The sequence below is a fragment of the Miniopterus schreibersii genome, assembly GCF_964146895.1.
Source record: "Miniopterus schreibersii genome assembly, chromosome: 20".
NCBI classification, from domain to species: domain Eukaryota; kingdom Metazoa; phylum Chordata; class Mammalia; order Chiroptera; family Miniopteridae; genus Miniopterus; species Miniopterus schreibersii.
In genome coordinates, this window is record NC_138122.1 from 6,267,808 (window position 1) to 6,286,041 (window position 18,234).

At 51.7% G+C, this 18,234-nt stretch overlaps 1 protein-coding gene across 4 annotated transcripts in view; it reads right to left on the reverse strand.

The window, feature by feature from the left end:
• Nucleotides 1-1,141: 1,141 nt before the first annotated feature.
• Nucleotides 1,142-18,234, reverse strand: part of NTM (neurotrimin) — an 873,264-nt gene continuing 856,171 nt past the window's right edge. Inside the window, exons 7-10 of one of the 4 annotated variants that reach the window (XM_081122643.1) lie at nucleotides 15,994-16,145; nucleotides 12,912-12,947; nucleotides 7,373-7,405; nucleotides 1,142-2,913 (exon numbers count right to left, since the gene is read on the reverse strand). In XM_081122643.1, coding sequence (XP_080978769.1) covers nucleotides 2,816-2,913; nucleotides 7,373-7,405; nucleotides 12,912-12,947; nucleotides 15,994-16,145 — 319 coding nt within the window. In that variant the 3' untranslated portion in view covers nucleotides 1,142-2,815. The remainder of the gene's footprint in view (nucleotides 2,914-7,372; nucleotides 7,406-12,911; nucleotides 12,948-15,993; nucleotides 16,146-18,234) is intronic. The other 3 variants (XM_081122645.1, XM_081122644.1, XM_081122646.1) reach the window with 3 other exon arrangements.

An 18,234-nucleotide genomic window follows, 5' to 3' on the forward strand; every position in this document is an offset into this window, starting at 1 on the left:
CCTGGGACGCCTCTCTGTGCAGATGCCTCAGTGTACTTAACTCAGAGGTGTATCTGGGCTCGAGTTTAGCAACATGGGAATTACCTGTGTGTGCATTTCCCACTCTGGCCGATGAACCACGCTGGGCATCCAAATCCTCCGAGTGCTGTCTGCAGAAGGTCGGGCCTGAGAGACCTAGCAAATCTCACCCGCCCACTCTCATTGTAAGGGGACAGTCCCCAAACCCTTGGCTTTAGTTGTTCTGGAATATAATGAAGGAATGACACCAACTCAGCCCAAATCTGCAAGGCTTTCTCACACTGCTCCCGACCATCTGATCATCTTGTGGGAAGAAGCGCTGGGGTGTCTGACACCGGGTGGTAAGTGTGGAAGGATAGGACACACACACAAACATGAAGCCAACAGTCTTCTCAACTTTTCTAGTAGCCACGGGAAATGAGTGGACTCCTTTGCAAACATCTGCTACTCCTCTCAGGTGGCACTGACCCCCAAGGTCCCATGTAGAGTAATTCCCGAGAGTTTCAGCTCCGACCTGACGTCCACCTCTCAGTGAATCTTGAGATACTATTTAATTCCCAGAATGGCTGAGAATTATTTCAATATTATTTTGTGTTAAAACTACTTCTCCTCTTAATTTGTGGCTAGAGGCAAGCTTTGGAGAGCAGGCATGGAGGGAAGAGTCCCCAAAAGATCAGTTGATGGGATTTGGGATAATTCAATACCAACCCGCAGTGTTTCAAGTCTTCTTCTGTTATGTTTTGGTTTTGGTGATAGCCGCCCTACACCGCCTCCTAGAACTAATCTCATGTAAAAGCCTGTCTTTAACTAGATGTGACGGTGACAGTCTGCCCAGTTCTGAGGTGAGGCGTTTGGGCGCAGCAGGATCCTGCGGCCTCGGCCAGCATCGCAGACCCGGAGCCCCTGAGACCCGCCCGCCCTTGCTTCTGTGAGGAGGACTGACGGGGTTCTGACTGTCCTTTCTGTCCTCAGAGCAAGTACCACAGAGCCAGCCCCGCTCACCCCAATCAGGGGTCTAAGGAGCAGGAGCCTGAGTCAGGAGCCGTCCCCTCCCTGGTCACGCCTGAGCCACCCGGGCTCTGCTCCCCACGTCCCCGCCTGAGAATGAGGTACCACGCCAGGTGAAGAGGGACATGGAACACTTTTTAATGTCAAGTCAGAGACAACCCCGCCCTCCCCTAACCCGATCCCACTTTCCCTCGTCACATCCAGGACCCTCCCCGAGGCCTCTCTGGTCCCCGGACTTCGGGGGAGGAACAAGATGATCTAAAAACTGCATTTCTTCTCTTTCATACACACGCACACAAAGGTGGGAAATTAAATAGAACGAACCAAGAGGATTCAGTTCTCCAGTGCTCACAAAGGCATCAGGTTCCCTTAGGGCTAGAGTGAGTGGCTACTGACTGTTTAGTTGTCCAGTTGCTTGTCGGTTGGTGACGGAGAACCGAGGCGCCCGCCTGGGCCTCTGCGAGCCACACCTGGAAGAGATGCTGCGCCTGGTATTAGTGCTGTTTTTCTCTGTTCACTTTGTATAAATGTCTCTGACATGTGAGTAACCCAAAAATAAAGAGGCAGGAGCTGATTACACAATTACCAGTAAACTCTATCATCTTTTAGAAGGTCAACACACAGCTAACGCCATATACAGCATGCAGTAATGTCTGAGAAAGGACCCTGCTGAGAAAGAAAATGGCTAGAACTCTAACAAAAAAAATATATGTATATATATACTGTATAATATATGTCATCAAAAGCATAGCCAACAAACGCAAGATCGAGTGCAGACCCCCCTTCCATTTCTAAACAGCATGGAGAAGCTCAGCAGTGTCTGCCTTGAATGCGGAATGAGGGAAATCTGTAGCGCTGGTGGAGATATTGGTTAAATCGGATGTGTGTTTTTTTTGGTGGATTTGCCAAATCCTCACCAGGCGGTTAGTGCCCGGTGTGTGGTCCACCAGTTGTAAACCTAGTTAAGAAGTGCACTATACGTTTTAATCTTTAACAAACATATTTCTCTTCACCCCTTTCATTTGTGTGTGGTTTTTGTTTTGTCTTGTTTTTGCACTAAGTTCTAGACTCATATCAGAAAATATAATTAATGAAATTGCTAATGAATCAGAAACCCTTATTATCCATGATGTCCATGTAGTAAAATGAAGAAAAAAGAAAAAAGAAAAAAAAAAAAAAAGAAAGTTAACAAGATCTGTGGTGACTGCTGACTGTGGGGTTGTGTAGCTGTCAGGCTGTCTCGTTTAGTTTCCTTTTTATTTATTTATTTTTAAATTGGCGTTTCATCACACACACAACAGTGGCACAGTCTACGGGAGGGCCCCGGGGGCACCTCTGGGCGCACGTCTCACTCTGTGTTCGTCTCTAGTGACTGATTGAATTTGGGATGGCCGACTCCAGGGTTTTCCTTGGCAGGGGCACTTGAGTGGGCAGAGTGGCGGAGCCCTCGCCCACCCTGGAAACCGAGAGGCCTCGCATTGCAGCTTGCGGGTGGGTCCAAGGCCGGTGTGCGCTCCTCCCACTTGGGAAAAGAAAGAAAACTCAGCTGTACCTACGGATCTGCGAGGCCTGCAAGGCGGTTTTCGATTTCCTTTTTAAACGTGTTTTCCCGAAGTATTCTTTGTTCCCCTCCCTCGAATTTGTGTCCCAATGGGCTGTGTTTCTCTGAATTTCACTGGATTACGTCGTATTTGGAAAGGGGTTTGCTCTGGTTGCCGTCGGAGTTGCCGGTGCTGGCGTGTGGCGCTTGCAGTGGCGGCAGAGTCCCCGGTGGGGAGCGGCACTCACATCAAAACTTGAGGAGGAGGAAGACCAGGAGGGGTAGCAGCCAGGTGCAGCCCGCCCTCCTCGGCGTCCCGTTGTTCACGTCGCTGACCGCGCCCGGGCCTGTGGGCAGAACGCACGAGTCACGGAGCAGCCAGGACAGGAGGGAGCGGCAGTGCCTGGGCAGCTGTCCTCGGGCCTCGCCTCAGCTGGGGCACCTCGCTAACTGGGAGCATCTGTGGTCCCCGCTCCCTAGGTAGGGGCTGCATTGCAAATGGGCCTCCTCTAGCTTCCATCCAGCGGGCACACTATATAGTGGGGCGCCTTCCCTGGCGAGGAGAGAACACCATGCTCAGGTTAAAGGGCGCCGGTGGCCACGGCTCCTTCACTCTGTACTATGCTACGGCTGTGGCTCAAGGTCAAGTTCAACATGAAGGTGCCGGGCTTATTAATATCCTACACAGAGCTTCCACGGAGGAAGACCCCTGCATCGCGTGCACCGTCACCCAACCACCTCCGAGCCCTGCCTGCCTTAACCATTCCCGTCCCCCCCCAGCTGCTCCGCCTGTTGCCGGGAAGGACCTGTTGGACCCACAATCTGCCTCCCTGCGGCTGCCGCCCGGGCTCCGCGTCCTCTGTCAATCACTGCATCTCAGGGCAGAGCGCAGGTTTCCGCCTGGAGCTCTTGGCCTCTTCCCATCTGGTCTTGGCAACAGCAGACCGAGCTCAAGCATCAGACACTAAAAAGCCAAGCCCGGCTCACAGGGAGTGCAGGTGGGAACAAGCAGAAACAGGTGGCCTTTGGCCGTGTCCCTGGAGGTAAGGGAAGGTTTAGGTGGAGGTGGGGCTGCGGAGCCTGCCCTGGACGATGTCTGTGAGAGGGAGATGGACGCACCTTCCCCTGCGAGGCACACACCGACCTGCCCTGCGAACAATACTGAAACGATGCCAGCTATGGGAGGCAAGAAGACTATGCAGTCATAAAATTCCCGGTAGCTTTCCTATCGCTGTGGAGCACAAGCGTCCTGGCTCCATAGCCCAGTGGCCAAGAACGCCCACCACGGGAACAGCACACACGAGGCACCCAAGACAGCAGGGCACCTTCTCGGCCTGGACTTGCTCTGCTGCGCTGAGTTATGGGACGTTATTTAAAGCAGGAGTCCTCACTAGGCCCATGTCCTCACCGGGCTGAAGGAAAAGGCCAGAGCTGCTTGCCTGACCTGGATGCTGAGCACAGGAAACACTCCGCTCCTGGCTGGAAGCCCTGCCCATGTGATTGCACTTCCTAGGCCTTCAGGAGAAACCTCCGCCCGTGGGGAGCTCTCCATCCTTACGAGTTTGAAATGCAACACGTTCTCCCACCTCACGGGTCCTGTTGTCCAGGTCCCAGCATTCTCAAGGCCAGGATTTTTTTGGCAGCTCAAGTTCTCATAATGAGAAACACAAGGAGACTATTCTACGCTCCACCTTGCAGGAAGGGACCTTCCTGGCTACACTAAACCAAAGGCATCTGCCAGGAAGTCCCTCTTCAGAGCCCCTCTCTCTGTTACCGAGTCACTCTGTGACCGACGCAGCCTTCTTGGGAATCCCGGGAGAGAACCCACGACCCTTGCCTTCTGGGGTGAGAGGCTGCATCTCTCCTGGGTGGAAACCCTTCTGCTCTGGGCCAGTCCGGGAACCTTCACAGTAAGAGCCCTGCCTGGGCCTGTGGCTGACTCTAAGACACACGTTTTTTCCGGAGCCCAGGGGACGAGCCGGCCCTCGTGGGCCCGGGCTCCATGTCTCCGAGGGCAGGGCAGTGGCTGTGTTCCGTCACCCCACGTGGGCACCGCACGAGGACTGAGTGTGTTCTGCACACCTGGCACAGGGCGCTCCTTGCCAGACACGCATCTATGGGCACCTGGCTCTTTTTCCCTTTCATCTCTTTTGCGCTCCTGAACATTCACACAGCTTTGAAACCCACTCCCCGTTCATCCCAGCACACTCCCTCCCCATCCCTGCCTCCTGGCAAATGCTAAGAAGGGGTCTTGGGGGAAGAGCAGGGGAAGAAATGACAGTTCCCAGCATTTAGATGCTCTCCTACCTTCCCTCCTTTCGGGGCGCCCACCAGTGGAGGGTGCCACAAGCCAGGCGCCCAGCCCAGCAGGGCCTGGCATGTTTGTGGTACCATGTAAGAAAAGTCGGAACCCTTGTTTGAGGGCCAGGGGCCCCGCAGCCACAGGGGAGGCTGCTGTGGCTGGCAGGCACCCCACGTGGCAGGGCTACTCTGCAGGTGCTCTCTGGGCCTTTGTGTCCAGTTTCATTGCCAAGCATCTGAGAGTTCCTTTGTGGCTCTGCTGCCTGCTGGGCAGCACCACAGAGAGCCCTTGGAGAGGCGTCTGACCTGTTGACAGAAATCCCTTCCCCCAGATGAAGGAAAAGGCCACGGAGTGCCCCAGAGCCTGCTCTTGTGAACTGCTACCCTAGACAAGCTCTCCCACGCTGCATCTCCTGTCCCAGACCCACGGGGGGCTGTCACTCACTGTGGGGGGCCACCTCCCACCTTCCTTCACCCCCTCCACATTCCCCCCTCACCCCAACCCATCCAGCTCTCAGCACCAAGCTGGACGGCAGGAGGAAACAGAGGCGGGGTTCTCCACACAGCCTCCAGGAGAAGGCGGCCACGCAGCTCTCCCTCCGTTTCCCTGGATGTTCACACCTGAGGCCTCCACCCTCCAGTTTATTCTCTAGGAAAGTTCCAAGACGGTGTTTCTGCTATTCCAAGTGCTCGCTCCACACTTCATAACCTGCTGGCTTTTCTGCCTCCTTGGTGGTTCTTCCTGCCGTGTGCCCTTCGGTTTCTCCCTGCCCCCACCTCCACGTAGCACAAGCACACACCGTTTGCATACACGCGTGCACGCACGCAGAGCGCCGACCATGTTCCTTTTCCTTCTCATACTCACACCCTCTGCCTGAAGCACTTTTCACTCAACTCACTCACACCTTGCTCCAGGTTCTGTTCTGGCCTCTATTCACCTCCTCCAGGCAGCCTTCCGTGATTCGCAGTGGTTTGTTTCCACAGCACCACATGCATCCCACTATTACAATGCCTAGGCCCTGTGTGACAATGCTCAGTATCCGTCTAACTTCTGTATTCCCTCCTCTTTGCTATAAGCTTCTTAAGGTCCCTCTGTGTCTAACTGGGCCCTTCACAGGGATTCAATGAATGCCTGTTGGAGGAAAGAAAGAGCCAGAACATTGTGATACATGTAGTCAAGCCCATATTTTGTCTCTGTGTCTTTCTTTTTCTTAAAATTCTACTTGGGGAAGAAAAATAAAAAACTAAAACAAAACATAAACTCTCTTCCTACCTTGCCTTTTGTTTTACTTCAATTTCCCCTTCCAAACACCCTTCCCCTCCTTTCCAATAAAAGTCACTGCAAATTCCTGAGCTTGAAGGCCAGTGTACATGGAAGTAAAACCTTTGGGGTTAGGACATCAGGCCGAGTGTGTGCAGTTAAAGGGTGTTCTAGCCCCTAGTGAGTGAACACTCGCACACGAGGGTAGGCCTGCTGTCTGCACTCCCATAGGTGGAAACTGGGCCTCAGAGCTTACGTGACATTCCCAAGGTCCCTTGACTTTTGTCTCCAAATGCAATTTTCCTTCCCACTCACTCATAGCTGCTGCTTTGTGTGACTCACTCATCTGCAGAAAACGAAGAGTGGAAGGAATGAGGACCTGGGCCTGCCCCAACTGGGCACTGGTTAAGGCGGGCACCACATAGGCCATCCACAATGCCCAGCACCTGGAAGGATGCTATGGCATGACCTTTGTCCAGGCATGTGGACCACAGCATCCTGGAGCAAGGCTCTCCCAGAGCCTGTGCTGGCCAAGGCGACAGCTGAGCCCATCTACCTGGTGACATGGGCCACAGAGATGAGGCCCCTGTACTTCGTCCAGCCACACCTCCACTCCACAGTGGATGCCTTTATTGCCTCTAACTCATCAGAGGGTTGCAGAGGCCTAAACAGACTAATGATCAGGGCAGTTAGGGTCCCAGAACACTGTGATGAGTCAATTATTCATCAGAAACATCTGGCAAGAATGAAAGCCTTAAAAAAGGCTCCTTTTATTTGTAGGCAAGTGACTCACACAAGAACCTCCCCCTTCCTTCCATTTTCCTCTCCCTCCCACCACTGCCCTTCCAGTTCTAAGAGAGAGGAGAGAGAGAGAGAAAATGCGGGAAGCAAAGGGAGGCATGCGAGGTCTAAGGTCTAAGGTCGGTGTGTTAGAGTCCATGTGAAGGAAAGAGCAGGCCTGGTGCAGAGGCGCCCAGACGCGGAGCTCTTCTGGGCACTGACAGGTGCTCGTTAGTGCTGGCAGCAGAGAAGTTAGGCTTCTGCTAGTGGAAGCTGCCCGGGGAGAACGGACCGTCCTCGGGGTGGGTTAATCTAAATGGGCACAGCGCAGCCCCGGGCGGGGCGGAGACCCGCTGGGCTGCTTTCTGGGTTAGCTCAGGACAGAAGGCGTTTGGAAGCAGGCGGAGATTTACATGTTTCATCTTCACCAAGGCAGTAGCTGCCCAGGAAATAAACATACCAACCTTTCCAAGGGGTCAGGGCTGTAGATTTCACTTCTAAAAGAAATTAAAAACAAGCCACTGTTAAGGTAGAAGGCAGTCGGAGGCACCTGCTTTGCCCTCAGGTGGTTCTGAGAAGGAGCCAGCGCTCCCAGCCCTCTTGCTGCATTTGCCTCCTGCTGTCCTAACCACAGCCTAGCCCTCACACGGGCACCCCTCCGGTGCCCTGGAAAGTCTGTTGCCATAACGGGTGAGTTGGGGACAGGTATGACGTTCAAATTAGGTTGCTGAACCAAAGAGCACTAACACAGCCACCTTGTCTGAGCAGAGGACTAGGGTGCACCTTTAAGTCTGAGCCCCCAAGCCAATAAAGACTTCTTCATAGAACAACTTTCTTTCTTTGGCCACCTGACTATCCCCAAATTACTTGAAGTCTGTAGGCCTTAAGTATAAAATTAGCCCACACAGATGGATTATACCACAATGATTTGAATATAGGCGACCGTGCTATGTCTGAGGTGTAAAAGTCTGACCGGCATCCATGTGTTCATCTTAGAGACACTGCTGAGCTCTATTGCAGGAGCCAGAGGAGCCCAGACCTCAGCTAGGTGACTTCCCGTGATGAGTCCGACTGTACCGAGCTGGCCCCGAGGGCTTCATCTCTCTGGACCAACCTGAGGCTGTAAGACCTGCATCTGTGCCGCTGCTATACTTGAACTTGCTGGGACCCGCCGGTGGGAATGCTGGGACTCCAGCTCCTCATTGCTGACTAGACCACGAAAGATCCCCTTTTCCCCTACTTCAAGCTCTCCAAACAATCCACAGAGGCTTTTCTGCTGATAATATGTCTTGAGTGGCCTGAGGTGGTGACAATCTCTAATTTCTAATTGTTTACCTCCATCTTTAGCTAGAGGCCTCAGCAGCTGTTCACCTTGGATATAAAGATGAAAAATACTTTCAGTGTTTCTGTATATCAGATCACCACAACATACCCTTTAAATGTCTTACAATTTTGTCATTTATACCTTAGCAAAGCTGAGAAAAATGAAAACATGGCATTAAAATCTCCTATACTGAAGTTACACCCTTCTCTGTGCAAAGATCTCACATGTAGAAGGAAAGACAACTTACATTCAACCCAACCTAAACTCAACTAAAGCATTTGACCAGAATCAGAATATACATCTGCATCCAAGCTTTCAATCTAGTCTTTGAAGGTACCTGAGATATGATATCCCTCTTGATCTAAGTGGGTATTAGCAACCCTGAGAAGCCACTCGGAAGAAAAGTCCGAGGTGATCTATGGTCAAAGATCAAAGAGTGATTCATAGAAGACCTTTGTAGAGTCAGGGTGGCAGAGAAGATGGGAGTCCTGGTGCCATGTGTCTGTGTGTTTACCAGGGACAGTCCCTGGAGTGAGTGCTGAGCCACAGAAACCAGCCCAGAAGTTAAGGAGGGGGTGTGTTCATGACTGTCTCATTCAGGTACCATTGAGTTGAGTCTCCCTGTACCTAGAAGGAGGGTAATTGGAACGAAGGAAGGCTGTCTAAAGAGAGGCTCTGGGGGGATAAAGCAGCCACAGGGCTTTCACCCCAGTCTCCAAGCAGAGCACCTGTAGGGTCCCTAGAGTGACAGGTGCTGGTTTAGACACTTCTGGAGTAAGGACACAGGGAAGGGTTCTATTTGGCAGTCTGGCATGCTGGAACTATCAAAAACAGAAAATCAAAGAACTTATATGCATATATGCATAACCCATGGACACAGGCAACACTGTGGTGAGGGCCTGTGGGGCGAGAGGGCGGATGCCAGGGGGAGGAGGTCAATGGGGGAAAAGAGGGACATCTGTAATACTTTCAACAATAAAGATAAATTAAAAAATAAAGCTCTAAGTATAAAAAAGAAAGATAGAAAGAAATTGAAAGCGTAATTTTCTGCTATGCTCCAGGTACCAGAAGTGGTTTCCTAGAAGGTAAATAAAGATTTGAAAACAGGTTCAGCTTAACTGTTCCCATCAGCTACTTTTCCCCTGAATCTCCAGCACGTGCTGCCTGCAAGAAGGTCAACACTCTCAATCCCCACGCAGGTAAAGGACCACTGGACACTCATCCTTGACCTCAGCTGGAACGTACCCTGAGGCATTCCCAGGCAGCAGTGTTTCAACTCCTCCAGTTAACTGGAATGTGCTTCTGCCCTGGCTGTTACCCCTCCACAATGAGGGGGAAACAGGGCCAAGATATTCTTTATACTTACTCTCCACCCCTCATGGTGCCCTTTAACCCATTCCCTTTCACTTGGTCCCAAGAAGAGATGTAGAAATGCCAACACCGTCTTCTCTATCACGTTGGATGCTCTGTCACTGCGGGTCCACCTTCCAGAAGCTTGAGCTCCCAAAGTGAGTACTAGTCATAGCTCAAGTCTTTGCATTAACCTTTGGCTATCAAGAAAACAAACAATCCCTAAAAATCCAAGCCTGTGTTTTCTTCACCAAGAGCTTGACTGCAATCAGTGATATTTCTGTCAGTTTACTCATGACAAACTAGGCACAATGGCAGCAAAATATTCAAAAGAAAGAAAAAAACTGTATAAAAGAAAAAAAAATAAAGAACCTCACCCCAACCCCCCAACCCCCCGAGCCAGTGTCTCTGGTAAATCTACAAAGTGATATTTTTGTCACCAAAGCCAGTGTTCATAGCTGCGTCCAGGTGCCTACGTAAGCACAGGGCTGCCGTCTGATTGTAGCGGGCAGCGAAGGGCTGGTTTCGAGTCAGGATGAACACGCAAACCTTCTAGAAAAAGGGTAAGAACTTTCTTTATATACCTTCTAGTATTTAGACACATATGCTGTAGAAATGCTAACTGCTGGGTGGCTGGGCTCTTTAACTACCTTTAATTCTCTGCAGGAAAGAACTTATCTCTCTACTGCAATCTGTCCCTTCGGATGCAGTTTACTATAGGCCCCGTTCTTTTCTAAGTTGGTTGGACTGTCACTGTGAGGTTCACAGGTATTTATCAGCCACCCTTTCCCAGCCCACTGATACCATCCAATCTGACTTAATGCCTAGGAGATAAAAGACAGAGGACCAGTGGATGGGAAATGAACAGCCACCCAGCAGCTGAGTCTGCAGAGTGGGCCCGGCTCCCCTGCCTGTGGCGGGGAGCAGTGAGGGATGCTGGCGCGTCCCCGAGTCCATATTTCTCATGGCAGGAGTCCGGCACCACCAAATATTAATAAGGGAGGGCGACAGGCAATCTGTTGTGTTTGCAAAAGGGGAGAAGGGAAATATTTCAAGGGTGGCAGAAAATGCTGAGGAGGGCTGCAATTCTTTCCTAAGAACTTTTCTAGTCTGTCCAGTTATGGGGTGGCAAAATAACTCGGACCTTTTCTTAAAGCCAGTGTTCCCTGTCAGTGGAAATCCATGCTCTTGTTTAAATCTTGCTTGGTATTTCTGAGACGAATCGAGCATAACTTGGAGTATGCCCTGAGAAAGCAGGCAGTTCTCTATTCTGCCAGAGACCACCTCAGGAGGGGGGAAATGGGGAAAGAACACAACTGAACGGGAAAATGTCCAAGGTGTGAGGCCTGTTTCCTCCAAAACATTCCTTAAGTTGTACAAAAGCGCCCAACAGTTATCCTGAAAACCACGCTAACCCAAGCCCTGGAATGAACCAGATGTCTACCGTCTACGCCTCCTGGCCCTGCCCCACTGCTCTGCCTTCAGCAAGAAGCAGAAGGGGTTGAGAGCACCCTGGGATCAGAGCGGAGAGCGGGCACGGGGATCCTTTCTCCCTCACGCATGGCCGACGGCTGCGGGAAGCGAGGCGGGACAGCTCCGTCTCAGCAGGTGGAGCCCGACAATGAAGCGCCTGCTCGGGTCCCCAGCTGGGCAGCCGGGTAGTGAGCTGCTTGTGTCTGGTTGGCTTTGTTGCGGGACAATGCTCCCTCTATCAGCTGAGTACCTTCAGTTAAACACTAACTCCTTGGCAACCACTGCCTGTCCTGAAAGCTCCTGTCCCCTCTGAGGATGAAGGGCTGAGTGATCCGATGAGCTCAGTCCCTCCCAAGGGCACCTGCTGGAGCAGTACCGTCTCAGCTCCAGTCTCCCTCTTCCTTCTACCATCTGTTAGGAGCTTGTCTCATGCTCTCTGCTTCAGATCTGTGAACAGGCCTCACGCAGAGGTTCAATACATGTAAGCTGAGTCATCAGTGGACCCTGGATGTTTCCTCGGAGTCCCCTTCCCCTTCCTACTCCACTGTTTCATTTTCCTGTTTGTGGGTCATCACCAAGGCATCTGCATCACCAAGGTGAGTAAGGCATCCCTGAATTGTTTCCTGATGGAAGTATTTTTCATCATCTGTCAAAGGGCTTCCCAGATCATTCATTTCCTTCCATCTCCTCCCCTCGTCCAAGTCTCCCACCCCCTCCAATGACTGCACAGCTGGATGCAAATGGACAGGCAGGGTGGTGCGGGCGAGGTGGGATCGGAGCGGTCAGGGGACTGGGGCGGAGGGTGAGAGCCATTCCCCTCGCTGTCTCCAGAGCGGCCTTCCTGCCGGGCTAGCTGACGCTCGGCACTGTCCTGGGGACAGCGTGCGCTGTACTCTACCAGCCTGCTGGGCCCCCTCCGGCCCCAGTGCTTAGTCACAGTTATAATGAATTACTCCGGCTAAGCTAGTGGACCTGGAGAGAATCTGCAGGGCTGTGCAAACAGACACAAGAGATGCAGGAGTCTATCACGAGAAAGGGCTTCAGTGGAGGAAGGTGTAAAGGGTGGGGAGAAATGAGTTAATGAACCCCGATGTCCTTGCATGGAGAGATGTCCTTGCCTTTCTGCTCACTTCTGGAGACTGGACTTTAATGATTCAAATGCACCGAGCAGTTTTCAAAGCCTTTTTACTTTGCATCCTCAGTTGAATGTTAGAACAAATCTAAGGTAGGTAAGGCAGACCAATCCCATATTGTAGAAGAGAAAAACTGAGTCTAAATAGGGTTTAGTGACTTGCCCAAGAGCACAGAGCTACTCAATGTCAGGCTCTGAACTAGAACTCGGTGGCATCCCACTCCGGACAGCAGCCTCCCGACCCGCAGGCACGGTGGGTGTGCTATGCCCGACCCCTCCCCTGGAGAACCTCCCTGTGAGAGCTGATGCATTTTAGGGAATATGTGAACCTTCAGGTACCTGGTGCTGACTACTTTGCTGAGCTGCGATCAATAGGACTCTCGCTAGGAAAATCGCTCAGTGGGTTGGAGTTGTCTTCTTATTGGTTCTATCTCACTCTCTCCATCTTCTAGGTCTCTGGGCTTTGAGATGCTAATGATGTTTCTTCCCCCCCCCCCCCAGCCTGTCTGGAGAAGTGGGGGCAAGGGTTGAGCAGAGAAAAGGGAGCTACCTTTGGAGTTTCACCAGCTCCCAGTAACCACCTTAGCTTCCCCTGCCATCCTCTAAGCAACTTTACAGATAGGAGCCTCGGGTAATGCACAGAAGGGCAGGGCAAGGAGCAAGGGGAAAGGGGGCTCCAGGAGAAAGGGGGGGGGGAGAAACCATAAAGCAGGGGGATACTGACCTTGCAACAAAGTTGAGCTTGTAGGCTCATTTAGTTCTAAATCGGGTGAGGGACATACAGGAGAGAGAAATGAAAACAAACACATATATTATATACAGTAGCTATATATTTGCCATATATAGTTTGTATACTGCCTCTCACAAACATTTCTGGAGCAATGGATAAATAAAGGAAGACACAAAAACCAAAGGTGCTAGGACAAGATGCAGCGTGAGAAACACAAAAGTGCTTTATGCTTCAAACGTAGCTGAGACAGTTGGGAAGTGAGGGCGCTGGAGACTTGCATGTCCAGTGCAGAAGATTTACAATTAGCTTGTGCGGAGCTGGGTGCTGATATGGTTACAAAGGACCAGAGTTCTTTTTCAGGTGAGATTTCTATCCCACATCCCCACCATCTGGTTTCACTTTGGAATTTCTGCTCCCAAGGCTCCAGGGCGGGAATGAGGCCCGCCTGAAACCACTGCGATTCAGGGTTATGGGAGCAGGACTCTGGGTCCCTGCCGTGTCTGCTGTCTTAGGGACCAGGGGCTCAGAATCCTATTGTTCTGGTCCCAGATAGGAAGGGCCATCCTTGCCCCCATGTGGCTTAAGTGCTCTCATAGACACTGGACATGACTAGAGCCTCCCAGCACCTGCATTTCTCACTTTCCAACTGTCAGGTCGGGGGAGAGGATGTGCTTTAGGTGCAAGTTGGTGGTAAAATAATGAAAATTAGCTGGCTTGCCATGATGCTGTGGAAGAATGGACTTCCTCACGAAGTCTGCATATTCACATAAAGTGAATGCCGCTTTCCAACCCCTTGATGTCTGTGAGCTGGGGGCTCTTCCACTAATGGGAAACGACATGGAAACCCCCCCAATCTGGTAACATTTGTCAGAGGCCTTGGTGATGGAGAGCCTCAGTAATGAGCTCAGGGGCTGCCGTGTCTGTCGGGACTGGCCTGGGAACCAGCCAACCTGCACACTGATGGCTTTTCACTGTTTCCATGGGACTGCGTCACCCACGCAGCATTTCTGTGCTGGGCTCCTCAGAAATGGCCTCTCAGTCGAGGCTAAAGTAGTAGTGGTGTCTGCTTGATTAAAGCTGGAGTGCGCTGCAAACGTTTCCCCCTCTCAGAGGTTTAGCATGGAAAGGCTTAGGCCTCTTGCACTGAGCAACCCCTGTGGCTCCATTCATCTGTGCTTGACCCAGATTTTCTAAGCTTGTTTCAATACATACTATCTCTTTTAATGTATTTTTTTCAGAGAACCCTGGACTTCACAAAGCTGGACATTGTAGGAATGTCCCAAATGCCACACAGGATGATGCTGACAGAGGACAGCAGGGCTGGGGTGGGGCGGAGGTTTAATTGTCTACGGGGGTCTGCTGAAAACAGCGGATGCAGGACCCCCCTTCACAGCATGTCTTGTTGCACATGCCAGTTGTTTTACTTTTAAAGCTTGCTTTTTTTGCCAGTTCTCATCTCATGATGGCTCACGGGAAGAAGTCAGCAGCGGTGGAAGCCAATCGCAAAATCATTTCATGCATTCAAATCAGAAGAGCGGGGAGGTCAAAGGTGAAGGGGGACTGTTTTGGGGAATGGTGGCTGCTGCAGGGGGAGAGCAGAGCTCAGGCCGGTGGGTGGGAGGCCAGGGAGAGCCTTCCCTGGATTTGCAAGGCAGAGAAGGAGGGGCGCCTCCCTTTCTAATCCTGGCACTTCTATCCATGCAGACAGACACCTGCCAAAAAGCCAGAAAGGCCTGACAAATGGGAGAGGCAATTATGACTGTCCCTGTGTGAGGGATGTCAGACAGATCAATCACCCTAATCACACCGCTGTCCATTCCCAGCGCCCAGCTCTGGGATCAAGGGCAGCCTTCCCCTCCCCAGCCTCTCGGCTAACGCTGGGCTTTATTTTATGTGCTGCGTAAAAGGGAAGGTAGAATGTGATTTGGAAGCAGAGATAGGACAATGGGCGGCACAGACAGGCTATTGGGGAAGCTGCATACAGTGTGCATGGGGAGATCTGGCATAGCCAGGGATGGGGGTGAGGTACTTGAAGCTATGGGATTACCTGGGAGTTCTCAGAATCAAAGAAATTGGTGTTCTTGCCAATTATCTGCTAACTTCCTTCCCCCCTCCACCACCACCTTGGAGAGTGCTTGTTTACGTGGAGACTGAGGGGAACGGGTTTGGAAAACGAGCTAACTGAACTTGGTGAGGACTGGAGGGATCTGCCCCCCAATCAACCAGAAAAGGACCCTGTGCCCACAGGGAGAATCTGCATCTACTGAGGGATCAAAGTCCTCACCAGGGGCCTGATGCTGCAGACACGCCCCCAGGCCGCTCTTGGAGCTGTTCTGCTCACAGAACTAGGAGGCACTGCTCCAGAGGGGCTGGTGTATTGGCTTCCTTAGCTTCCTCTGGCACTGGTTTCGGTGCCAATGTATAATGGGCGCACAGCAACTTCCCCTGCACACGTTTGCCCTTCGGTAAATAGTTGTTGAATGAGTCGATGCATGAATGACGATGTCACTTAATCCAGCCAGACAACACCTTTTGATACGGATGGAAAACCAGGGAAATTCCCATTTTCTCTATCTTCCCTCTGAAACTAATATTATTCGGGATCCCAAGGTGCACCGTTCTACTTTCATAAACAGAATTCCATTTCTCTCATGTCCCAATGGCCAGAAAAGTTTCAGAAATGGTAACATTCTGCACCAATTCAGTGAGCAAAGCACTGATGCAGTAAACGCCCTCCCTGGGCTCTTTACTGTCTCGCCCAGTTATAATCCCCACGGTCAGTTCACGGAGCGATCACTGAGGAGGAAAGACTGTCACTCAGCATCCCCAGATGCTTTCCTCCTGTCTCAGGGTTTTCCCTTTATAGAATGGGACATGAGCATTACTTTTAAATTTTCTGCCTACTCCCAGTGTTCGTTCCCTCTCTTTTTCTCACCCCCCTCATTCCTCGTCTCACCCACCCCTGCCTAACCACTCCGGATGCCCCCCTACCTTCCCTCTGGGCCTCCCTCCCAACTCCTCCTGCTCTACAGGACACTCTCCTCCCTTCACTGCCCAGCTCAGGGCCCAGTCTTACCGAAGAGTGTGATGCTGGCATTGGTGTGGCCCAGCTTGTTGGAGGCCACGCAAGTATAGTTCCCATAGTCATGCTCTGAGACATTGAAGAAGATGAGCTTTGAGAGGAAAGGTCTGTTTTCCACTTTGACCCCCTTCTTTCCTTCAACCAGCCTGAGACAAAGCAGAGAGACAAAAACGAGAAAGAAAGTAAAAGGCGGTTATACTTTTCTCATAGGAAGAAGACAGATTCTGGAATTCATGACCTTCCTGATATTATACCCATGGTCCTCCCTACTCAACTACGCAGCAAGTTCCCCTCCAACGACAAATATAATTTATTTGTCTATTTTTATGTATGTGCCTGGAGATACTTGTGGCACTGGGCAGCTATTCACCTCCCCACACAGACATTTAAGATCTCTGAAGGCAGGTGCCTTCAACAAATACGATGTTCCAGCTCTGTGGCATTCAGAGCAACGCGATTCACGGCGTAGGTGCTCCGAAGTGGGGCCTTAACTGATGTTGATGATGATGACATGAAAATGGTGACGGCGGTGACGATGGCACCGTGAAAATTAAAAACTCAAACTTCAAGGGGAAGAACAACCTGAAGGGTTTGAAGAAAAAAAACAATGTTTTCGGAGCTCCTGAGTAATAAAATCTTCCCCTGTGAATCTGAGGTAGGCTACACATAATACCTTGCTTTGGGCTGTGAGTGGGAAACAAGAATCAGGGGTCATTTTTAATCAGCGGACTCTGAAGAGCCTGAGAGAAGTGACGTGCCCAGAGCATCACAGCCACTCAGTGTGGGAGGGATTAGAGATGCCTGAGAATAAGGCCCTTCGGAGCCAGGACAGTCTCCCTGAGCAGCCCACCACGGCAGCTGGACATGCCACAGGGCTCCCATTGGTGGTAGCGGCCACTAAAGGAGCACCACAGATAGCTAGTGAGGAAAGCAGTTAGACACTTATTAGAACAGGGCTTCCATTGCCGGGTGGAGGGGCAGATAAGGAGAGGGAGGCCGTGCCTTCCACCGCAGGGGGCCGTGAGCCGCAATCCCTGCCACGAGCACACGTCGACACAGAACCACGAGACCAACCCTCTTCTTCGGGAAACCTCTGGCATGTCTTCTTTCAGAGTATGGGCTTGAAGCCAACATGTCCCTTTCCCTGAGATTATCTGTCTTCCCCGCCCAGAAGCTGAGTCCCTGTTTTGGGAAAAATGAACAGTAGTGGGGGACACGGGTCCTTCTGCAGCCAGGATCTCAGGGAACAGGGGCAGAAGCTTAAGCCGCCTGCTGAGAGTCTGGCTGGAGCAGGATGCGCAGAGTAAACAATGTCAAGACGGACACATATTGGAACAGGCTCTGGGGACACGAATTAGGGCACATGGCTGGTATCAGAGTCATCACACCGAGAAAGACAATATTCAAGGCAGAACCAGAAAGTGAAGCTCAGCGAGACAATGATGAGCAGGTGCTTTGTAAACCGTAAAATGTTATTCAATAGAATATATTTCTATGAAGCTGGCCGTGGAGAACTCCCGCCCGGCCCTGGGTCACAGCAGGGTTGGCGGAGAGGGCAGCTGCTCTGTCATTATCTGAAGGTGTTATCTCCCTAGGACTGCAGAACGACACTCTCATCTGCCAAGCCCACAGCCCCAGTGGCCAGAAGGGAGGCCAGGTCTGCCTTCAGCTTTCACGCGGAGTCTGTCTCCGGGGAAGTCAGGAGGTTGGCCGGAGGGACTTGCCTGCTTTTCATTACGTCGATTGTCCCCTGGGAGCCTTTCTTCTAGGGGCAGCGAACTGTCCTGAGCCCATGAACTTCATTAAAATGTGAGCACTGTCCTCATGGAATGAGGGGTCCAGCTGAGCGGCCAGACACCAGTTACATCCCCAGCTTGTCATGCGGATGCTGATCCTCTGGGGGTGCTGCCCAGAGAAGGTTCTGCAGCCCACCCCTCAGGAGGTTTCTGAGACCTCCCCCAGCTGATCGAACCCCTTTGCCATTTTGATGATTTCCTGGGCTGGGGAGAAGGCCTCGCATCACGACCGAGCTGTGAATTGGATTTCAGCTCTGTAGCGGGGAGACGCTTACCGGAAGCGGTTCCTGCTTGACAGCTCGGGAATGCCTTCAGCTAAAAGCAGTGCCGCAGCAGTTTGCACCACTTTGCAGCTCCTGGGCTGACACACTTGCCTTTGCTCTGTGGTCACACATTTCCCCGTCCCACACTGCTACCAGGCTCCAGGCTCTTAATGAAC